Here is a 17516-nt window from a genome sequence, read left to right as displayed (position 1 = left end):
GTGTGTGGACCATTAACCATCACCGCTAGAGGAGGTTTTCTCTACTTCATTACTTTTACTGATGACTTAAGTAGATATGGGTATGTCTACTTAATGAAGAACAAAAGTGAAGCCTTTGACAAGTTCAAAGAGTTTCAAAAGGAAGTAGAGAACCAATTGGATAAAAAGATAAAGACTCTACGGTCCGACCGTGGTGGTGAGTATCTAAATATTGAATTTGATTCACACCTAAAAGATTGTGGTATAGTATCACAATGGACTCCTCCTGGCACACCACAATTAAATGGTGTGGCCGAAAGGAGAAACCGAACTTTACTTGATATGGTTCGGTCAATGATGAGTCTAACTGAGCTTCCTAGTTCATTTTGGGGTTTTGCCCTCTTTCTGCGAGTATTTTCACTAAATCGAAGCCCGACTAAAGCAGCCGATAAGACTCCATATGAGATATGGACAGGGAGAGTCCCTCATTTGTCATTCATGCGTATTTGGGGTTGCGAAGCGTACGTTAAGATCAAGTCTGACAATAAGCTTGCACCCAGGTCTGACAAATGTCTTTTTGTAGGATATCCAAGGGAAACACGTGGCTATTACTTCTACAATAAACACGAGAACAAAGTGTTTGTGGCTCGTGATCTTTGTCTTCCTAGAAAAGGAATTTATTTCTAAGAGACAGAGTGGGAGAAAATTTGAACTTGAAGAAGTTCGAGAGCCACAAACCGAGAACGAGGTAGAGGAGAACGTGGAGGAAAGCATTCCCTCTTCCCTCCAAACGGTAATTATTCCTAGAAAGTCAAGTAGGATTTCTAATCCACCTGATCGCTACCTTGGTAACATCGAAGAGGATGGTGTTTTGTTACTTCTTGAGAGTAATGAACCCACTACCTACAAATCGGCCATGTCTAGTCCCGACTCCTCGCTTTGGCTAGAAGCCATGCGGTCCGAAATGGATTCCATGTACGAGAACCAAGTATGGGACTTGGTGGATTTACCTGAGGGAGTGCGACCTCTTCAGTGTAAATGGATATACAAAATTAAACTCGGCGTGGATAAACATGTAGATGTTTACAAAGCTAGATTGGTGGCAAAAGGTTTCACCCAAGTTCATGGTTTACACTATGACGAAACCTTCGCTCCGGTCGCTATGCTTAGGTCCATTAGGATAATCTTAGCGGTTGCCGCATTTCATGATTATGAGATTTGGCAAATGGATGTCAAAACCGCCTTTTTGAATGGGATTCTAGAAGAAGAGGTGTACATGATACAACCCGAAGGTTTTGTGGATACATCTAACCCTAAGAAGGTGTGTAAGCTCAAGAAGTCCATTTATGGTCTTAAGCAAGCATCTAGGAGTTGGAACCATCGCTTTGATCATGTCATTAAACAATACGGATTCACTAGAAGTGTGGAAGAACCGTGTTTATACATGAAGTTTAGTGGGAGTAAGGTTGTATTCCTTGTCCTATATGTGGATGACATATTGCTCATTGGGAATGACATTCCATCGCTCACTTCCGTTAAGGAGTGGCTAGGGAAACACTTCCAAATGAAGGACTTGGGAGAGGCACAACGAATCTTAGGTATCCGGATCTATAGGAATAGGTCCAAGAGGATACTAGCATTGAGTCAAGAAGCTTATATTGACAAAGTTCTTGACCGGTTCAATATGAAAGACTCCAAGAGAGGATTTCTACCTATGGGCCAAGGGATTACTTTGAGCAAGTCACAGTCTCCCTCTACCCCTAAGGAAATTGAACACATGAAGACCGTCCCTTATGCTTCCGCTGTTGGGTCTATCATGTATGCTATGATTTGCACTCGTCCCGACGTTGCGTATGCCTTGAGCATGACAAGTCGGTATCAAGCCAAGCCTGGTGAGAGTCACTGGATAGCCGTAAAGAACATCCTTAAGTACTTGAGAAGAACTAAGGATTCGTTCTTAGTGTTTGGAGGAGAAACCGAGTTGTGTGTAAGAGGTTACACGGACGCAAGTTTCCAAACCGATCGGGATGACATGAAATCCCAATCCGGCTACGTGTTTATGCTAAATGGAGGAGCATTTCTTTGGAAGAGCTTCAAGCCAAAGAGCCTAAGTCTAGTAACAAATCTAGACACATTGAAAGGAAATACCATGTAATTAGAGATTATGTGGAAAGGAAGGAAATTGACATTTGTAAGGTTGGGACAGATGACAACATTGCTGATCCTTTAACCAAGCCTTTATCAAAGGCTAAGCATGATGGTCATGTCGTCTCTATGGGATTGAGGACGAGTACAGATTTTCTTTAGATTATGGATATGTAATAATTGGATAGTGTATCTTTTATTATATATATGATAATCATATTCATTGTTTTCGTATTCATTCTTTTATGAATTTTTATTTAGTGTGACTAAATTTTAATACCTTGTTTATCCGAATAAGTTGTGGAGACAATGTTGAACACTATTCAAGTGAATAAGATGAACATTGTATTTTGTCCCTAGTCACTTAATGAGGTGACGTCTCGGAGTGACTAGATTGTGAGTCGATTGATGGTTGTTCAACACCATAAGGTCATATATGATGACTGGTCGATTACATAGGCGGAGTGTGTGACACTTTGCCGGACAGTGACCATTTAGAGAGTCCCTAAGTTCTATTATAGACGCCTGGTCGTGGCGGGGATCTCTAAGATGTTCTAATGAGTCGATTCTTTTGATTGGAGACTATTATCCGAGCAGGTGCGGTTTCGAGTGACTTTGGTTTTGTCCTAGGTCGTGCCGTGAAAGGAGGCCAAAAGGGCATTTACTAGGTCATGGTGAGTCAGTATTGTGCAATAGGATAGATAGGGCATACAGAAATTGTCCACCCACGTTGGGTAACTATATCTCAAGGCCACTCGAGGAGTTAATGACTACAAATGCGTGGCCACGCTCGGAAGTAACCTGTGAGAGATTTTTCCGGTCAGGTAGTCACACTCCCGATCGAGAAAACCACTCGCGATGTGTTCATGTGCAAGTGCGACGTGAAAGACACCTTGCATTGAGTGGGAGATTAAAACGGACAAGAGAATTGGTAGCGCACACCTTGTGTCGGACAAGTGGGAGATTGTTGGAGTTAGTGTCCTCCACAATAGTGCGTTAACATAATAAATCTCATTAATAGAATATCATCAGATATTTAATTATTTGATCCTCGTCAGTTGATTAACGTAAATCGATAACGGTTGGCTGACTAGAGTTTGACGTTATTGTCGTGAGACGGCGGTGATCAATCGACCCCTTTCGGCACACACCTAAAGGAACGAACCCAAATTGATAACTAATTAATTGTATGAGATACAATTTATTTAGTCCCTTGATTTATCGACTAAGAGGTTAGTCGATTATTATTAGAGAGATTTCGAGTTGCGAACTCGAGGAGCGGCAGTTATTATTTAATTATGCGATAATTAAATAATAAGTTTTGGGAAACGGGTTTTAGTTAATTAACTGTTAATTTACTAAAATTGTACTAATTGACTAATGTGATTAATATTAGTACGTAAATAATATGTGTAGTGGTACACGTATATTTACGGAGTGAATTGGACGAATTTATTATGGAAGCATTTAAACATGATACGATGTTTAAAATGAGAAATTACACGGATTTGTGCGACAAATATAAAAACCAACATGGACCCGTATATGGTCATGTGGACCGTGTAAAATAAGTGTAATGGATGATTACTTACATAATCATTTTACCTTATTTTGTATACTACCATAATATATGTCTTATACTACATTTTGCATGTGATGTAAGATAAAAATATAAAACAAAATTGTCCACTTGATGACACTCCACCCGCCACTTCCATTTCCCATTCTACACTCCATATATTTGTTCACTACTCCACTCTACCTCTTACACAATTCATTATATACTTTGCATGTGAACAAAACTTCATCCATCTCTCTACAAATTCTCTAGTATACATTATTACTAAGAAAAGTTAGTAATATTACTAGTATTATTTTCAAGGGTACATATTAATAAGTTACTAGTTCTTACTTATTAATATTATTTGGGTTGTTCTTGGGTGCTACTTGGAGGAGACTTTCTAATTGAAGGTTATACAAGGAGGATCATCCACATATATTTAGCTCAAGAACAAATTAGTAAGGAGAACTAATTTGTGCCCATTTTACCTTATATTCAATGTAAGGAAATTGTTTTTCCTTATACTTTGTTTTTATGCTTTCATATTAACATGCATGTTACATAGATCACATAAACATCAATTTATGAGATAAATTAATTTTATTAGAGAGTCTAATATGGATCTATGATCTTTCAAGGTAGAGTAAGTTGCGACACAATGCCACAATCTTTTAAGTGAGAATCAAATTCATTACTTAGATATTCACCACCACGATCGGATCGCAATGCTTTAATATTTTTGTTCAATTGGTTCTCTACTTCACTTTGGAATTCCTTGAATTTCTCAAAAGCTTCACTCTTGTACTTCATTAAGTAGACATACCCATATCTACTTAAGTCACCGGTGAAAGTGATGAAGTAGTCATAATTTCCTCTAGCGGTGATACTCATTGGACCACATACATCGGTGTGTATTAGTCCCAATAGTTTACTTGCTCGTGTCCCTTTACCGCTAAAAGGAGCACGAATCATTTTGCAAGGAGACAAGATTCGCATACTCCATCTGATTCAAAATCAAATGGTTTGATTATTCCAGTTGATACTAATCTTTTGATGCGTTTCTCGTTTATATGACCTAATCGACAATGCCAAATATAAGATTCATTTGGATCACTTGATGTAAGTCCTTTTGATTCGATGTTGTAGATATTATTAGTTGAGTTGGAAGTGTGTAGAACATAAATACAATTTATAGAAGTGGCTTGGCCTATGGCCAAGTCATTTTTAGACAAAATACCACGATTGTTTTTGATGGTAAAAGAAAATCCTTCCATGTCTAACATAGAAATAGAAATAATGTTCTTAGACAAAGTGGGTACATAATAACAATTATGTAGATGCAACTCAAAACCACTAGCTAAGGCAATCACATAGGTTCCCTTTGAAATGGCGGCTACTCTAGATCCATTTCCTAATCGGAGATCCACGTCACTCTTGCTAAGTGCTTCCACATTTCTTAACCCCTGTAAATGATTAAAAAGGTGAGAACCACAACCGGTATCCAATACCCACGTTGAGGTGGATGTATAATTAATATCAATAACATAAATCTCAGAAGAGACATTAGCAACTGGAGTAACAAGTCCAGCTTTGATATCTCCCAAATACTTGGGGCAGTTTCGCTTCCAATGGCCCATGACATTACAATAATGACATTTATCGTAGGATTGGGCACCCTTCGTGGTTTGGGTTTTTGTAGTCCCACTATCCACTTCCATTTCATTATTGGGTTTGGGTTTCTTACCCTTTTTTGCCTTTCTTTTAAAATTACCATTACTCCTTTTAGTTGCAAGGACATTCTTGCTCGAACTCCCACTGAATTTCTTATTTCTCCTTACTTCTACAAATAAGGATGTCATGGAATTAGTGAGATTATCTTCACAAGATTCTCTCACCAAAGTGGTGGGCATGATAATGGGAGTGGGAGGTGTGGAAGTGGTAAGGTAGAAAAGATTCTCATCCTCACCAATGCCAAAGCGCAGTTATCTAGTCGTATCATTGTCATATATGGAGCATTTTTCATTGAATGATTGGAGACATGAATCAATGGTGATCGGTGTATAAGAATTAGATGAATCCATTGCGGAAAAATAACTACAAAAACAGAGATGAAGGAAATAATTAACATTTATCGTTTTAGACTTGTAAAATATTTTCAACAATTTTAGCATTTATATAATGACTTCGACCAAATTATATAAACGATTCCAAGACCCAAATTCATATTAACTCGGTTGTGAGCCAACGAGCCCGCTACATCCTTACTAATATAATTTGGTGGGTTAACTTATTTAACCGATTCTACACTTAGAACTCTCGGTCGATGAAATTACACTAAGTTCATCTTTAGCCCGAACCTATTGAGACAACGGTCCCTCTAATACTTTCGTTGAGATCAACCAAATTTCGAAGTGTAATAACATTTTATTACCCCACTTACCCAACGTTAAAAGAAAGCACCCTGGTATAATATTTCAATACCGTATTGTACCCATAATGAAATTGGGATTCATGAGTTCCTACTATTTAGTAAGGCTAAGTCTCAATTTTATAAAATGTGAAGGTCTTGTCAATTTATTATCTATCTCTTTTAAGTGAACTAAATTAGTGATCTATCGATAATTATAATTGACAAGGTCGATGATACGATATAAAATATGCATGATATCTTATGGCGATTTGGCATGCATGCAAACATATAAAAAGAAAATGTAATGAAAAACAATTTCCTAGTATAGCCTTTCCTAAAATAGAAAATCTAATAATCTATTACATATTCGGAAACCAACTCCTTTGGTCCCTTGAACTCCATGTGACACGCCTCCCAAGGAAACATCGTCTTGATCGGAACTCCTTTCCGAATGACGCCGTCTTTAGGAAACTCCGGAATTACAAAATGATAATAAAATACATAGATATTCCTATTATACATATGCAATAAAATAAATCTATTAAATTACAAAACGGTGATGCGAAATCACATTAAAATTACAACCAAATCGATATTCCCTTTCATTACGGGTAATATCAATTAAAAACTAAGGCCATACTAAGACAAATTACATTATTCAAAAAATTACATAAATTTAAATGACATTTATCCCTAAATTATGCAACAAAATATATGTATTTAAACATGCAAAATGAATGTGCCAAATCGCCTTACTAGATTATATCGTATATAGCTCGGTTTTTATGGAAATACGTGATTTTTAACTTAGTAAAATCACTGAATGATTCTTAAATCAAATTGAAGGCCAAGTTAATTATCCTAACTGTCTTAGAACTCAAATATTAGTCTCCACTAAAAATTTGACAATAATCCAACTTGGTTATACATTGTTGCTCATATTTAACCCCATTTATCATAACAATTATGAAATAATTCCAAATTCAATTATAATAATCTAAAAATTTAAATTTAAATTTTGAATATTCTGAAATATTACCATGACCCTCATAATGTCAAAAATATGGGTTAAACATTTTGAATTAATTTAGAGAAAATATAGTTGTGATTTGTCGGTTTTATCAAATAAAATGCCTAAAGCATACGAAAATTAATCTAATAAATTTTATAATCTTACATATGTCATGCAAGACATAAATTCAGCCTAAAATAGTTTTCTCATGCCATGGAAATTAATTTAGCTATTTTTGCTTATAGAATCTCGATTTAATACAGTTTTAACCATTAAAATCATAAATTATGCAAAATTAATCGAATTAATCTCAAATTTTACATACAATAAGTAACATATACATGTGAGATCATATTAAATTTCATGGTCAGAATTGAAGTTTAACTATTTTTAGTTAATAAACCACCATTTTACTCACTAAAATGTTATTATTATATTAAAAATCATAAAAATGAGCAATAAACTTCCATAAACCATCTAAAATGACCTAATACATTTTAGGACCAGAATGTGTCCATGCATCCAAAATATCTTGCATTTCTCATATTTACACAAATTTTCCGGTTTTTATTTTAGTCATCAAATAACTCGTAAAAAACTCAAAAAACGATTTGTATGCAACAACCAAAGCTCTGGTACCAATTGTTAGGTTCTATAACCCTCTTATTAGACATTTTTAATGTAGATCTATGTTACTAATTAATTTAGATGTTGTGAATCTAGTTACAAGCAAACAAAATTAAGAGTAAAAAGGAGAAAATGATTTTTCCTTACATTTATATGAAACAAAAATGGGCACAAGGTTGGACTTCTTCCAACCTTGTTCTTGAGCTATGAATAAAAAGGATGATCCTCCAAGTTTCAAAGTAGAAACTCTCCAATCAGTTGCACCCAAGATTTTACCCAAAATATTTCTAGTAATATTAACTAGATATTACAGGAAATCTAAATCCCTTAATATTATTTTTATTACTACTCTAGTAATGTAATAATAATAATAATATGTGGTTGTGTGATTTTTAGAGAGAAGCATGCAAAAAATAGAAGTAGAAAAATGAGCAACCAATTGCTCCTTTTAAGCAGAAAAAACCAGCTCCATGGAGCCATAAGTGGGCTATTACTTTTCTTTATTTTAATATGCATGAAAAGTGTAGGTATGATTATATTAGGGTAGGTTGTGTCATAAGCATGCAATTAGGAAAATGATTACATGCAATTAGTTGATTAAAGAAAAGACGAAAATAAAATATTGTCCAACAACATTGTATTTTCGGCCACTTTAAGATAAAATGGACCATTTTGATTTTGTAATGTTTGTCACACAATTACAAGAAACATATATTTGTTTATCGTACATAAATAAGCATTAGTTTGATCATATAACAATTATATAATATAAACTAATTATTAATATACACTTAACTCTTAAGGGATAATTATGTCATTATATTAAAATATAATGAGTCTTATAATGTCCAATTTAATAAATTTACAACCCCTTGTAAATATAATCAACAAATAACATCTACCTCTAAAAATACAATACCTTGATTAATTTAACGAATTAAGTTATTAAATCTTATTTAATCACATTATAATAAGATATAAAATTTCATTAGTCAATCATCGCATAATTGAATAATAAACCTGCGTTGATTCGAGTTCTAAACTCGACCTCAACCAACTCACACAACCAAATATATATATATAAGTATATATATATATATATATATATATATATATATATATATATATATATATATATATATATATATATATATATATATAAGGGACTGATCAACCTATATCAAATACATTTATCAGAAATATTTGGGTTCCATCCTATAGGTGTGACCCCAAGGGATCAACTTATCACCACGGTCAAACGACAGTAACGTCAAACTCTAGTCAGCCAATCGTTATCGTTAAATGTTGATCATTTGACTATATAATGTATCATCCCTTATGTATTCTTTTTATGAGATTTAAATATGTGATCTCACTATTGCTTAGGACACATACTCCAACAGTTGCTTGTTGAGACTTGTTCGTCGTTGAAGGTAGAATAATCAACTGCGAGAAGTAGCCGGATTTTATCGGGCTTATTTCAAGAGGTTGCTGTGTAGAGACTTGATTGTCTTTTGAAGGTCCAATAATCGACTGCGGGAAATAGCCGGAGTTTATCGGGCTTATTTTAAGAGGTTGCTGGTTGTTAGTGGACTCCGTGGGGAGGCCTCCGATATCCTGCTGGGGAATTTTGGTGTTTGTATTGGATGTTTGCGGTGCCGGAAAGAGATAGGTTTTTTGAGTTTGAGCCTGGCTCTGGCGGATGGCGGGCTCTATTGTCGTCTTTCGTAATTTCGAATTTGGAAGAGAAATAACGGTTTTTATTGCCGTCGCTCGAAGTTTGTGGAAATAGCAAATGTGAATTTTGCCATTTTCTATTTGTTTGGAAGATAACGGTTTTTAATTCCGTCATCCTGCGATTTGAAATTTGTGAGAAATTGTGAATTTGAACTTCATTATTTGGTTTTCGTTTGAAAAGGACGATTTTTAATTCCGTGGTTTGAATTTTGTGGAAATAACGAATTTGTGTTTCGCTATTTTGTTGTTTTTTGCGAAAATGATGGTTTTTAATTCTCTCGTTTGAAATTTGTGAGGAATAGTGAATTGGAATTTAACTATTTTGATTTTTGTTTGAAAAGGACGGTTTTTAATTCCGTCGCTTGAATCTTATAAAATAACGAATTTGTATTCCGTTTTTTTGTTTTTTTGTTTGAAAATGACGGATTTTAATTCCGTCATTTGAATTTTGTGAAAATAACGAATTTGTGTTTCGTTATTTTGTTTTTTGTTTGAACATGTCGGTCTTGAATTCCGTCATTGAGAAAAATAGCGAATGTATGTGGAAAATAGGCCAAAGCCCAAGATTTCATTGAAATTGCTAGGATCACTCCAATAAGGTGCGAGCCTTTGTGCGATGCAAGGGGCCTCCCCTTATTTCTCTAAAAGATGCGAGGAGCAGCAGCTCCTCATTTCACTTCGTCTTCTCCAACAATACACGATAAACACCAAAAATCGCCATTTTTGGTCTCATTTTTTCACTTTTATTTGTGCGCTTGTTAACATGTCATCTCAAGGTATATAAATCCTCTTGATTCCATTTGAATTTGTTTGCCTTTTTGTTGATTGAATTAGGGCGAAACCCTAACCCTTTAGAAATTGATTTGGGCGTTTTTCTTTTGCCCATTTTCGAGTGGAATTGATGCTTGCATTAGGTTACAAACCAGTCTAGGAGTAGAAGAGTGCTTTTGGTTTGCATTTTGGTCCCCATTCCCGCTCCCTAGGTGCGAAAACACGAATGAGACAAGAAACCGTCTCATTTCGCAATGTTGCACTTGTTTGCTTGAGTTGTGTGCCATACTAGGTTGCATTGTAGTCGGGGAAGGTCGTCTTTCCTATGTTAAACCTTTGTTGGGTGCTAGGGGCATAATTTTGTATTTTGCCTTTATCAGACGGTCTTATGTTGACGAAATAAGCGTCTGTTTGGGCTCAAACTGAGCCATTTTGATTTGAAATAGACCTTAACGGTAGTTTTAGATCATGCGTGATCAAGTCACGTTGCGTTGTTGTGGTCGTAATTTGAATTTTGGACCTGTTTGTGCTCAATTTGGCATTGAATTACCTCTTTCGAGCTGTATAAAATTCCCAGTTGTGTCGAGAATTTTTGTTGCTTATTCTTGCAGACCTTGTGTGGGCCCGAGGTTCGGTTTGTTTATTCCTGTTGTTTGATATCCCGAACTTCGAGGACGAAGTTTATTTTTAGGGGGAAGGAATGTAATACTACAAATGTTTTGAGTTGGTATAGTTGATAATCGTAAATGGATAATTGTGTTATCATAAATTGGATGGTGCTCAGTTGTGTGGATGTTTATAAATGTTGTTATAGTAGTTATGGGCGAACTTCAGGACGAAGTTCATTTTAAGGGGCGAAGACTGTAATACCCCGTAATTTAATAATAATTTATGAGAATACTTTATAATTTAAATAGTTAATTAATGGCATTTCTAATAATAATTACAAATAAGACGTTAATTAAATAATAAAGTAAGTAAGCAAGTCGGGAATTGGGCTTGGCTAGTAATAAGGCCTTGGGCCGTGTGAATAAGATAAGTTGGCCGATTATATTTGGCCTAGTATGAGCATGGTCGGGAATTAATTAATAATAATATTAATGAAGAGATTAATAATAAGTAAAGGTAATAATAATTATAATCTTAATAATCTTAAATAATATTAGTGTTATAATAAAATTAGTAAAGGAAATATGTAGTAATTCTACTTATGGGATGGCTAATAAAATATGTAATAATAATAATAATAATAATAATAATAATAATAATATAATTTATAATGGTAATAATAATAATAATAATATGGTAATTCCTAATAGTAATCGGAATAAGGCAATAGTTTCCTAATTGGCCTCATATGCTCCCTAAACCTAGACTATAAATACATAATTAATCTGAAAAGTAATTTATAAAAATAGAAGAAGGAGATTTAGAAGACGGAAGAGGCAATTAGCGATAAAAGGTAAGACCGTCTCATATTATAATGTATTAATTTTATAATTAGAATAACTCACGTTGTAGACCACCGTAAGGTTAGCCGTGACCGTGACTGTGACCGTGGACCACGAGGGTAAGACCGGACCTCCGTTTGACCACCAGTCACCGGTGGGAATGGGAGTTTGAAGGGGTTGTTGTATGGGTGGTTCCGTATGCGGTTTACACGGGTTTTGTACCCTTTAATGTGCACGCCTTGACCTGGGGTTGGTAGGGTGGTTTATGGGTGATGCGTCGACCTTGGTGGGTCGCTTTGGGTGGACCAAAGTGGTGGTTCGTGCGATGGGTTGCCGGAATTGTGAGATAGGGCAAGTTTATTGTTTAAACACGATGGAACGGTTTATACACGTTGCTTTGACTTGTTGGACTCGAACTGGGATTGGTTGGCTTATGGGTGGTTAGTCGACCACTTTGGGGTGGTCGTGGGTGGTTGTTGTCAGGGTTTGTGCGACGGCTTGCCGGAAAAGTGCGAAATAGGGGAGAGGTTATAAGGGTGTTGCGGTCGGCTTTTGGTGGGCTGTTCTGGGTTGTTGTGGCAGGTGGTGGGACCACCGTGGGTTAAGGGAGACCACGGTGGTGGCCACGGGCTGCCATGGTGGTGGTAAGGGTGGTGAGTGTGTGTTTGTGTTATGGTTGTGTCGGTTTTGGAGTGGCTGTTTAGGGCGCGTTTAGGAGGGTTGCTGGGGAAGGTTTAGGGGGTGGTTGATGGTTGTCGGGATGCGCCATGTTGCGGGTTTGAGAAGGCGGGTTGTGGTTGAGTCATTGGTGGTCGGTGGTGTCGGCAAAAGGGGGGTTGAAGGAAGGGTGTGCACATGGTTGTAAACGTGTATGTTGTATGGGTGTTGTTCACGTGATTACGTGGGTTTTTGGTATTGCTTTATGGGTTTGGGTTTTATTTATTTGAGTCGGGTTTTTAAGTTGGGTTTGACTCGGGTTTGTATTTGAATCGGGTTTTTAATATCGTAGACCTTTAATAATAATAATAATTAATTAATTTGAATAATGAATTTAATTTATAATTATTAAATAATAATGGAATGTAATAATTAATAATTGATGGAAAGTTATAATATTTATGTTAGGTGACGATTTGTGAAGAAATTATAATCGGGTTCGGTTGCTTTAATTATTTAGACCGCTTTGAGCTGCTTATTTGGAGTTGCTTGCCAGGTAGGATAACTACTCAATCACTTTAATGTTTACTTAAATGATATTATCTGATTGTATTGGTTGAATTATTTGGAATTGTGACCGATGATATATGATTGTTGGTTGGTTGTATTGAGATGATTTGATTTATGATTAACATAGCTCGTGACTGAGATGATTTGATTATTGACTACCTCAGCTCGTGTCTGAGATGAATTATACTATTGGTTTCCTCAGCCTCGTGTCTAAGATGGTAAGAATGTTGTATAGCTCAATTGTTTGCATATCATATCAAGAGCACTTGCATTGGTTTCCCCAGGCTGGTTCTGCAGGACTTGTCTCTGGGATGTTATTGAGATTACCCCGGCTAGGGATTGGCGGGATGAACGGGAGCGTCGGAGGATTGATCATGAGCATGCATTGCATTTAGTATTGTTATTGTATCCATTTATTGTTGTTGTTTGACTATTCCTACTCAACCTCGTGGTTGACAGTGTATTCGTGAACACCTGTGATGAACCATAATAGGGAGCAGAGTTGACATGTACTAAAAATTAGCTGACTTGGGAGCTTATGGGATGCGTGAGGACTTGGCCAATCTACCTAGAAGTCTAGACCACTTAGATTATTTAATCACTTTATTTATTTCCGCTGTGAGTTGTATCTTATTTTATATTAACTTTAGTTTGGTTAAGTTGTACTTCCTCCATTCTTGAATGATCTACCCATTTTCCTATTTGGGCCATTTCACAATGATCTACCCATTTCTATTCTTTCTACTTATGGAACAAAAAAATGACCAAAGTATCCTTATGACCCTTCATTATTTACAAAAAATGCCACAATTAACACACCTAACTATTTCCCTAATTATAATCAACCTAACCTATATTACTAATGACTCCCTCCTTATTTTCCCTGATTTCCCTCGTTATTTCCCATATACCCCATTTTCCTCCCTCTCTCTACCCTCATTTATTCAAACCTACTCTCTCCCTCTCTCTAGAAACTTCCTGAGAAACCCTAAAAATTCCTACTGCTTTTTCCGCTGTTTGTCATCATCCTTATCTCTTCCTTCCTTCCTTATCTCTACCTTCCTTCCTTCTCTTAATGTCGAAAAATAATCCTAAATCAGAGCCTTCCTATCATTCATCACTTGATCATTTGCTATTTGTACCCGGGGTTGGTCATGTTGCCCCGGATACGTATTCTGGATATGGTTCACTGCTAGATTCCGACAATGATGACGACACGGAGGCTACCTCGGCGTTATACCTGGCGTCAAACACCGTCGTTCCCGATTCTATACTGTGGATCTCACTATTTCGGTGAGAAATTGTTGGATTGTGATAAATATATTGATGCATGTGTCGAAGAGAAGGAGATTACTCCTGAATGTCATAGATCTGGTGATTTGTCACCTACATCTCGTAAAGTTTAACGGTATTGTACCAACTTTTTAGAAAAAAGAGGAAGAAAGATCAAAAGAGAGGTATGAACTGTTAGATCACTTGATAAACTCGCATTTACTGAATTTTTTTCATTAAATTTTTTGTCTTTTATTGTGCGATTGACTTATTCTGTGTAATCTGATGCTGCAGTTGAGGAACTGTATGATTTTGATGCTGATAAGCTGAAATCTGCTGCCAAATCTGGTGATTTGTCACCAATGACGAAGAAATTCAATGCTTTTTATGCGAGACAGTTGGAAAGGATGAATAAAAATTGCTAAAAAGGGAGGTTTTGTTCTAATACCCTTCCTTTATTCGTTTAATTTATGTTTTCGCCTGATTTAGATTTTGTTGGTGTTTGCTGATTTTCATTAGTTGAACTGTGACTCTCTGGTTATCTGTTGAACTGTCACTCACTGGTTTACTGCTGTTTCTGTGTTTTGATGGAGAATTTGTCAATTTTAGGGTTAAAATGGTTATCTGTTGAACTGTCACTCATTGGTTTTTATCTTCTTTGTTTTCGTGTTTTGATGGAGAATTTGTCAATTTTAGGGTTAAAATGTTCATCTGTTGAACTGTCACTCAGCAGTTTTTATCTTTGTTTCGTGTTTTGATGGAGAATTTGTCAATTTTAGGGTTAAAATGTTCATCTGTTGAACTGTCACTCACTGGTTTTATCTTTGTTTCGTGTTTTGATGGAGAATTTGTCAATTTTAGGGTTAAAATGTTCATCTCGTTGAATCACTCACTTTGGTTTTTCTTTGTTTGTGTTTTGATGGAGAATTTGTCAATTTTAGGGTTAAAATGTTCATATGTTATTTGTCACTCACTGGTTTACTTTGGATTGTTGTTGTTCTTTGGCTTCCATATTTCGTTTTACAATGATCTACCCATTTCCTAACATGGCCCAATCCACTATGATCTAGCTGTTGTCTAAGTTGCTGTAAGACTCTACCTCAATGAAGGTCTTCACTTGACTGAGAGGTTGTCTATGTGTTGGTGTACACCAGTTAATGACAATAGTGAAAGAAACCTAAAATAAGTGCTCCATGTTGTTGCTAGTAATGCCACCATTATTTGTAGCCATGTCGAGGTAACTTATTCTTAGGTTTACTGACCCATATTTGCTGCCACCAAGAGGCATTACATGTTGAGTTACTTGGTTTTTTTTTATTTCTGAGTTTCCATGTTATGTCTCCTCTTGAAGAGGCATTTATATGTGGTCAGGTTACTCAATGAGGAAAAGTTGCTTGCTGAGAGTAACAATGCATTAAGCATAAAAACTTGAAATTTCATTCATAGTCCATGGTTCATACATAGTCCATTACAAAATGAGTGCTTACATGGTTCATACATAGTCCATTACAAAATGAGTGCTTACATGGTTCATACATAGTCCATTACAAAATGAGTGCTTACATGGTTCATACATAGTCCATTACAAAATGAGTGCTTAGGTTCTTATGTTTGACTTGATAAACTTTCATGCTTAAGACTTTCTTGATGCTAGTTTATCAATCAAACAACAACCTAACTTGTTCAAAATGGAACTTGAATGCCTAGATCCAACATTAATTGATCTAGATCACCTATTAATCCACATGTAATTAAAAACTGAATGCATTCTTTCACTAGGTCTTCATCAACTGTTAAATCTCTAGGTAGTGTCCCATTCCTTCTTTGTGCAGCCTTGGCCAAGTGTGGGAGTGGGTAGTCATTGTGACCTTTTCTTTTCATAATTTCCACCATACATGCTTGCAAGCTTAGCCACACATTGTCTAAGGTTTCAAATGTCTCGGCTTCATATGCTTCAGTGACATTCTTGACCAAATCTTCAACTGTTTTAGCTGGAAACTCATCTTGCAAAGATTGTATAGACCTAAAGAAACCTAAGTCTAAGATATTTAAATCAGGGGAGTTGGGTGGTTGTTGACTTAACTTGATATTGAAACCATTTGAAGTGGCTTCCTCTATGAAATCTTTATCTTTCCCATTGATGTGTGGCTTTGCATTATCTTGTTGAATGCTTATTTCTTTTGATGCATTTGCTGGCCATTTTTCTTTAATGGAGGGTATCACTAAATTGATCAGCATTTCCTTGGTAACTTTCTTTGTGATGGATTCAATGGGTTTTGTGACTATAGTACCTGCACTTCTGTTCTTACTTTTCCTCTTTGCTGGTTCTTGATAAGTAAATGGCCATATGCCAAGCTTCCCATCAAATAGAACCTCACCATTTTCCTTGTAAGTGGGCCTTGAAACAGCAGCCAAGAACATAATCTTGGTTATGTATCTCTTGCTCTTACAACTTCTATATGGAAGTGCTTCATTGCTGCCTATGTAATATCTGCACTTGGGATTAGTCATGTAAAACCACTTGTCATCTATGTGGATAATATGACTCATGTTCTTGAACATGACACACCTTAAGAGTCTATCAAAGACCAATTTCCCCATTACAAAATGCAGCCTGATAAACTTATTGTCTTGACTTAATGCTGGGTGTATACTGTTTGTGTGAGACTTGATTAAACCTTCTTTAACCCATCTATGGCAGGTAGAAGTTGAATGCCCTATTGCCTTTCCCAACCTCTTTAAGGTGGTTCTCTTTGACACATCAAGACCCATAATGGTCTCAATTGGACAAGGTACTCTTTCCTTCCCCTTCTTTCCTTTTATCTTACTCCTTACATTGATGGGTATGTGCTCCATACGCTGCTTTTTTGCAGCTGTCCAAATGCTGTATATACTTTTTCTTGTGACATTGAATATAGTGGCTACTTCATTGATCTTACCATGCTCTGGTTTTCCATTTTTGCAGCTCTCAAACAACATACAGACAACTCTATGCCTCTCATCGTCAGTGAGATTTGGTTTCTTCATTGTATTGTGGCTGAAACTTGTGTAATTTTTGTAAATTTAGAATTTGATTTTTTATTTTGGGTTCTTTTATCCAATAGAAAGGCTGTAAAAGTGATGTAATTTTCCCTAGTTTACTCATGAATGTAAGTTGCTGAGTATTTGTAGAATTAGCAAGTTGTAATGATGTGATGTTAATTGGTGGGAAATTTGAAGTTTCATGTTGTTTCCCCCCTTTTTTCTAAAAAACTGGGTAGTGGACTGAAATGGTGGGAGTTTTGATGTTTGGTGGGAATATTAACACTTACCCCACCTCTTAAC

At 36.0% G+C, this 17516-nt stretch overlaps 1 protein-coding gene across 1 annotated transcript; it reads right to left on the bottom strand.

Moving 5' to 3' along the window:
• Window positions 1-15875: 15875 nt before the first annotated feature.
• LOC141640653 (uncharacterized) lies at window positions 15876-17219 on the bottom strand. The gene has a single exon (XM_074449362.1). It carries the CDS (start codon window positions 17217-17219, stop codon window positions 15876-15878), a length of 1344 nt encoding a protein of 447 aa, XP_074305463.1.
• Between the last annotated feature and the right edge of the window lie 297 nt (window positions 17220-17516).

Source organism: Silene latifolia, unplaced genomic scaffold (genome assembly GCF_048544455.1).
Source record: "Silene latifolia isolate original U9 population unplaced genomic scaffold, ASM4854445v1 scaffold_96, whole genome shotgun sequence".
Taxonomy (NCBI): Eukaryota; Viridiplantae; Streptophyta; class Magnoliopsida; order Caryophyllales; family Caryophyllaceae; genus Silene; species Silene latifolia.
This window is presented reverse-complemented; position numbering and strand designations above follow the sequence as displayed.

Coding starts and splice junctions, on each gene's coding strand:
- LOC141640653 (XM_074449362.1), bottom strand. CDS start 17,219: ATGAAGAAACCAAATCTCACTGACGATGAGAGGCATAGAGTTGTCTGT.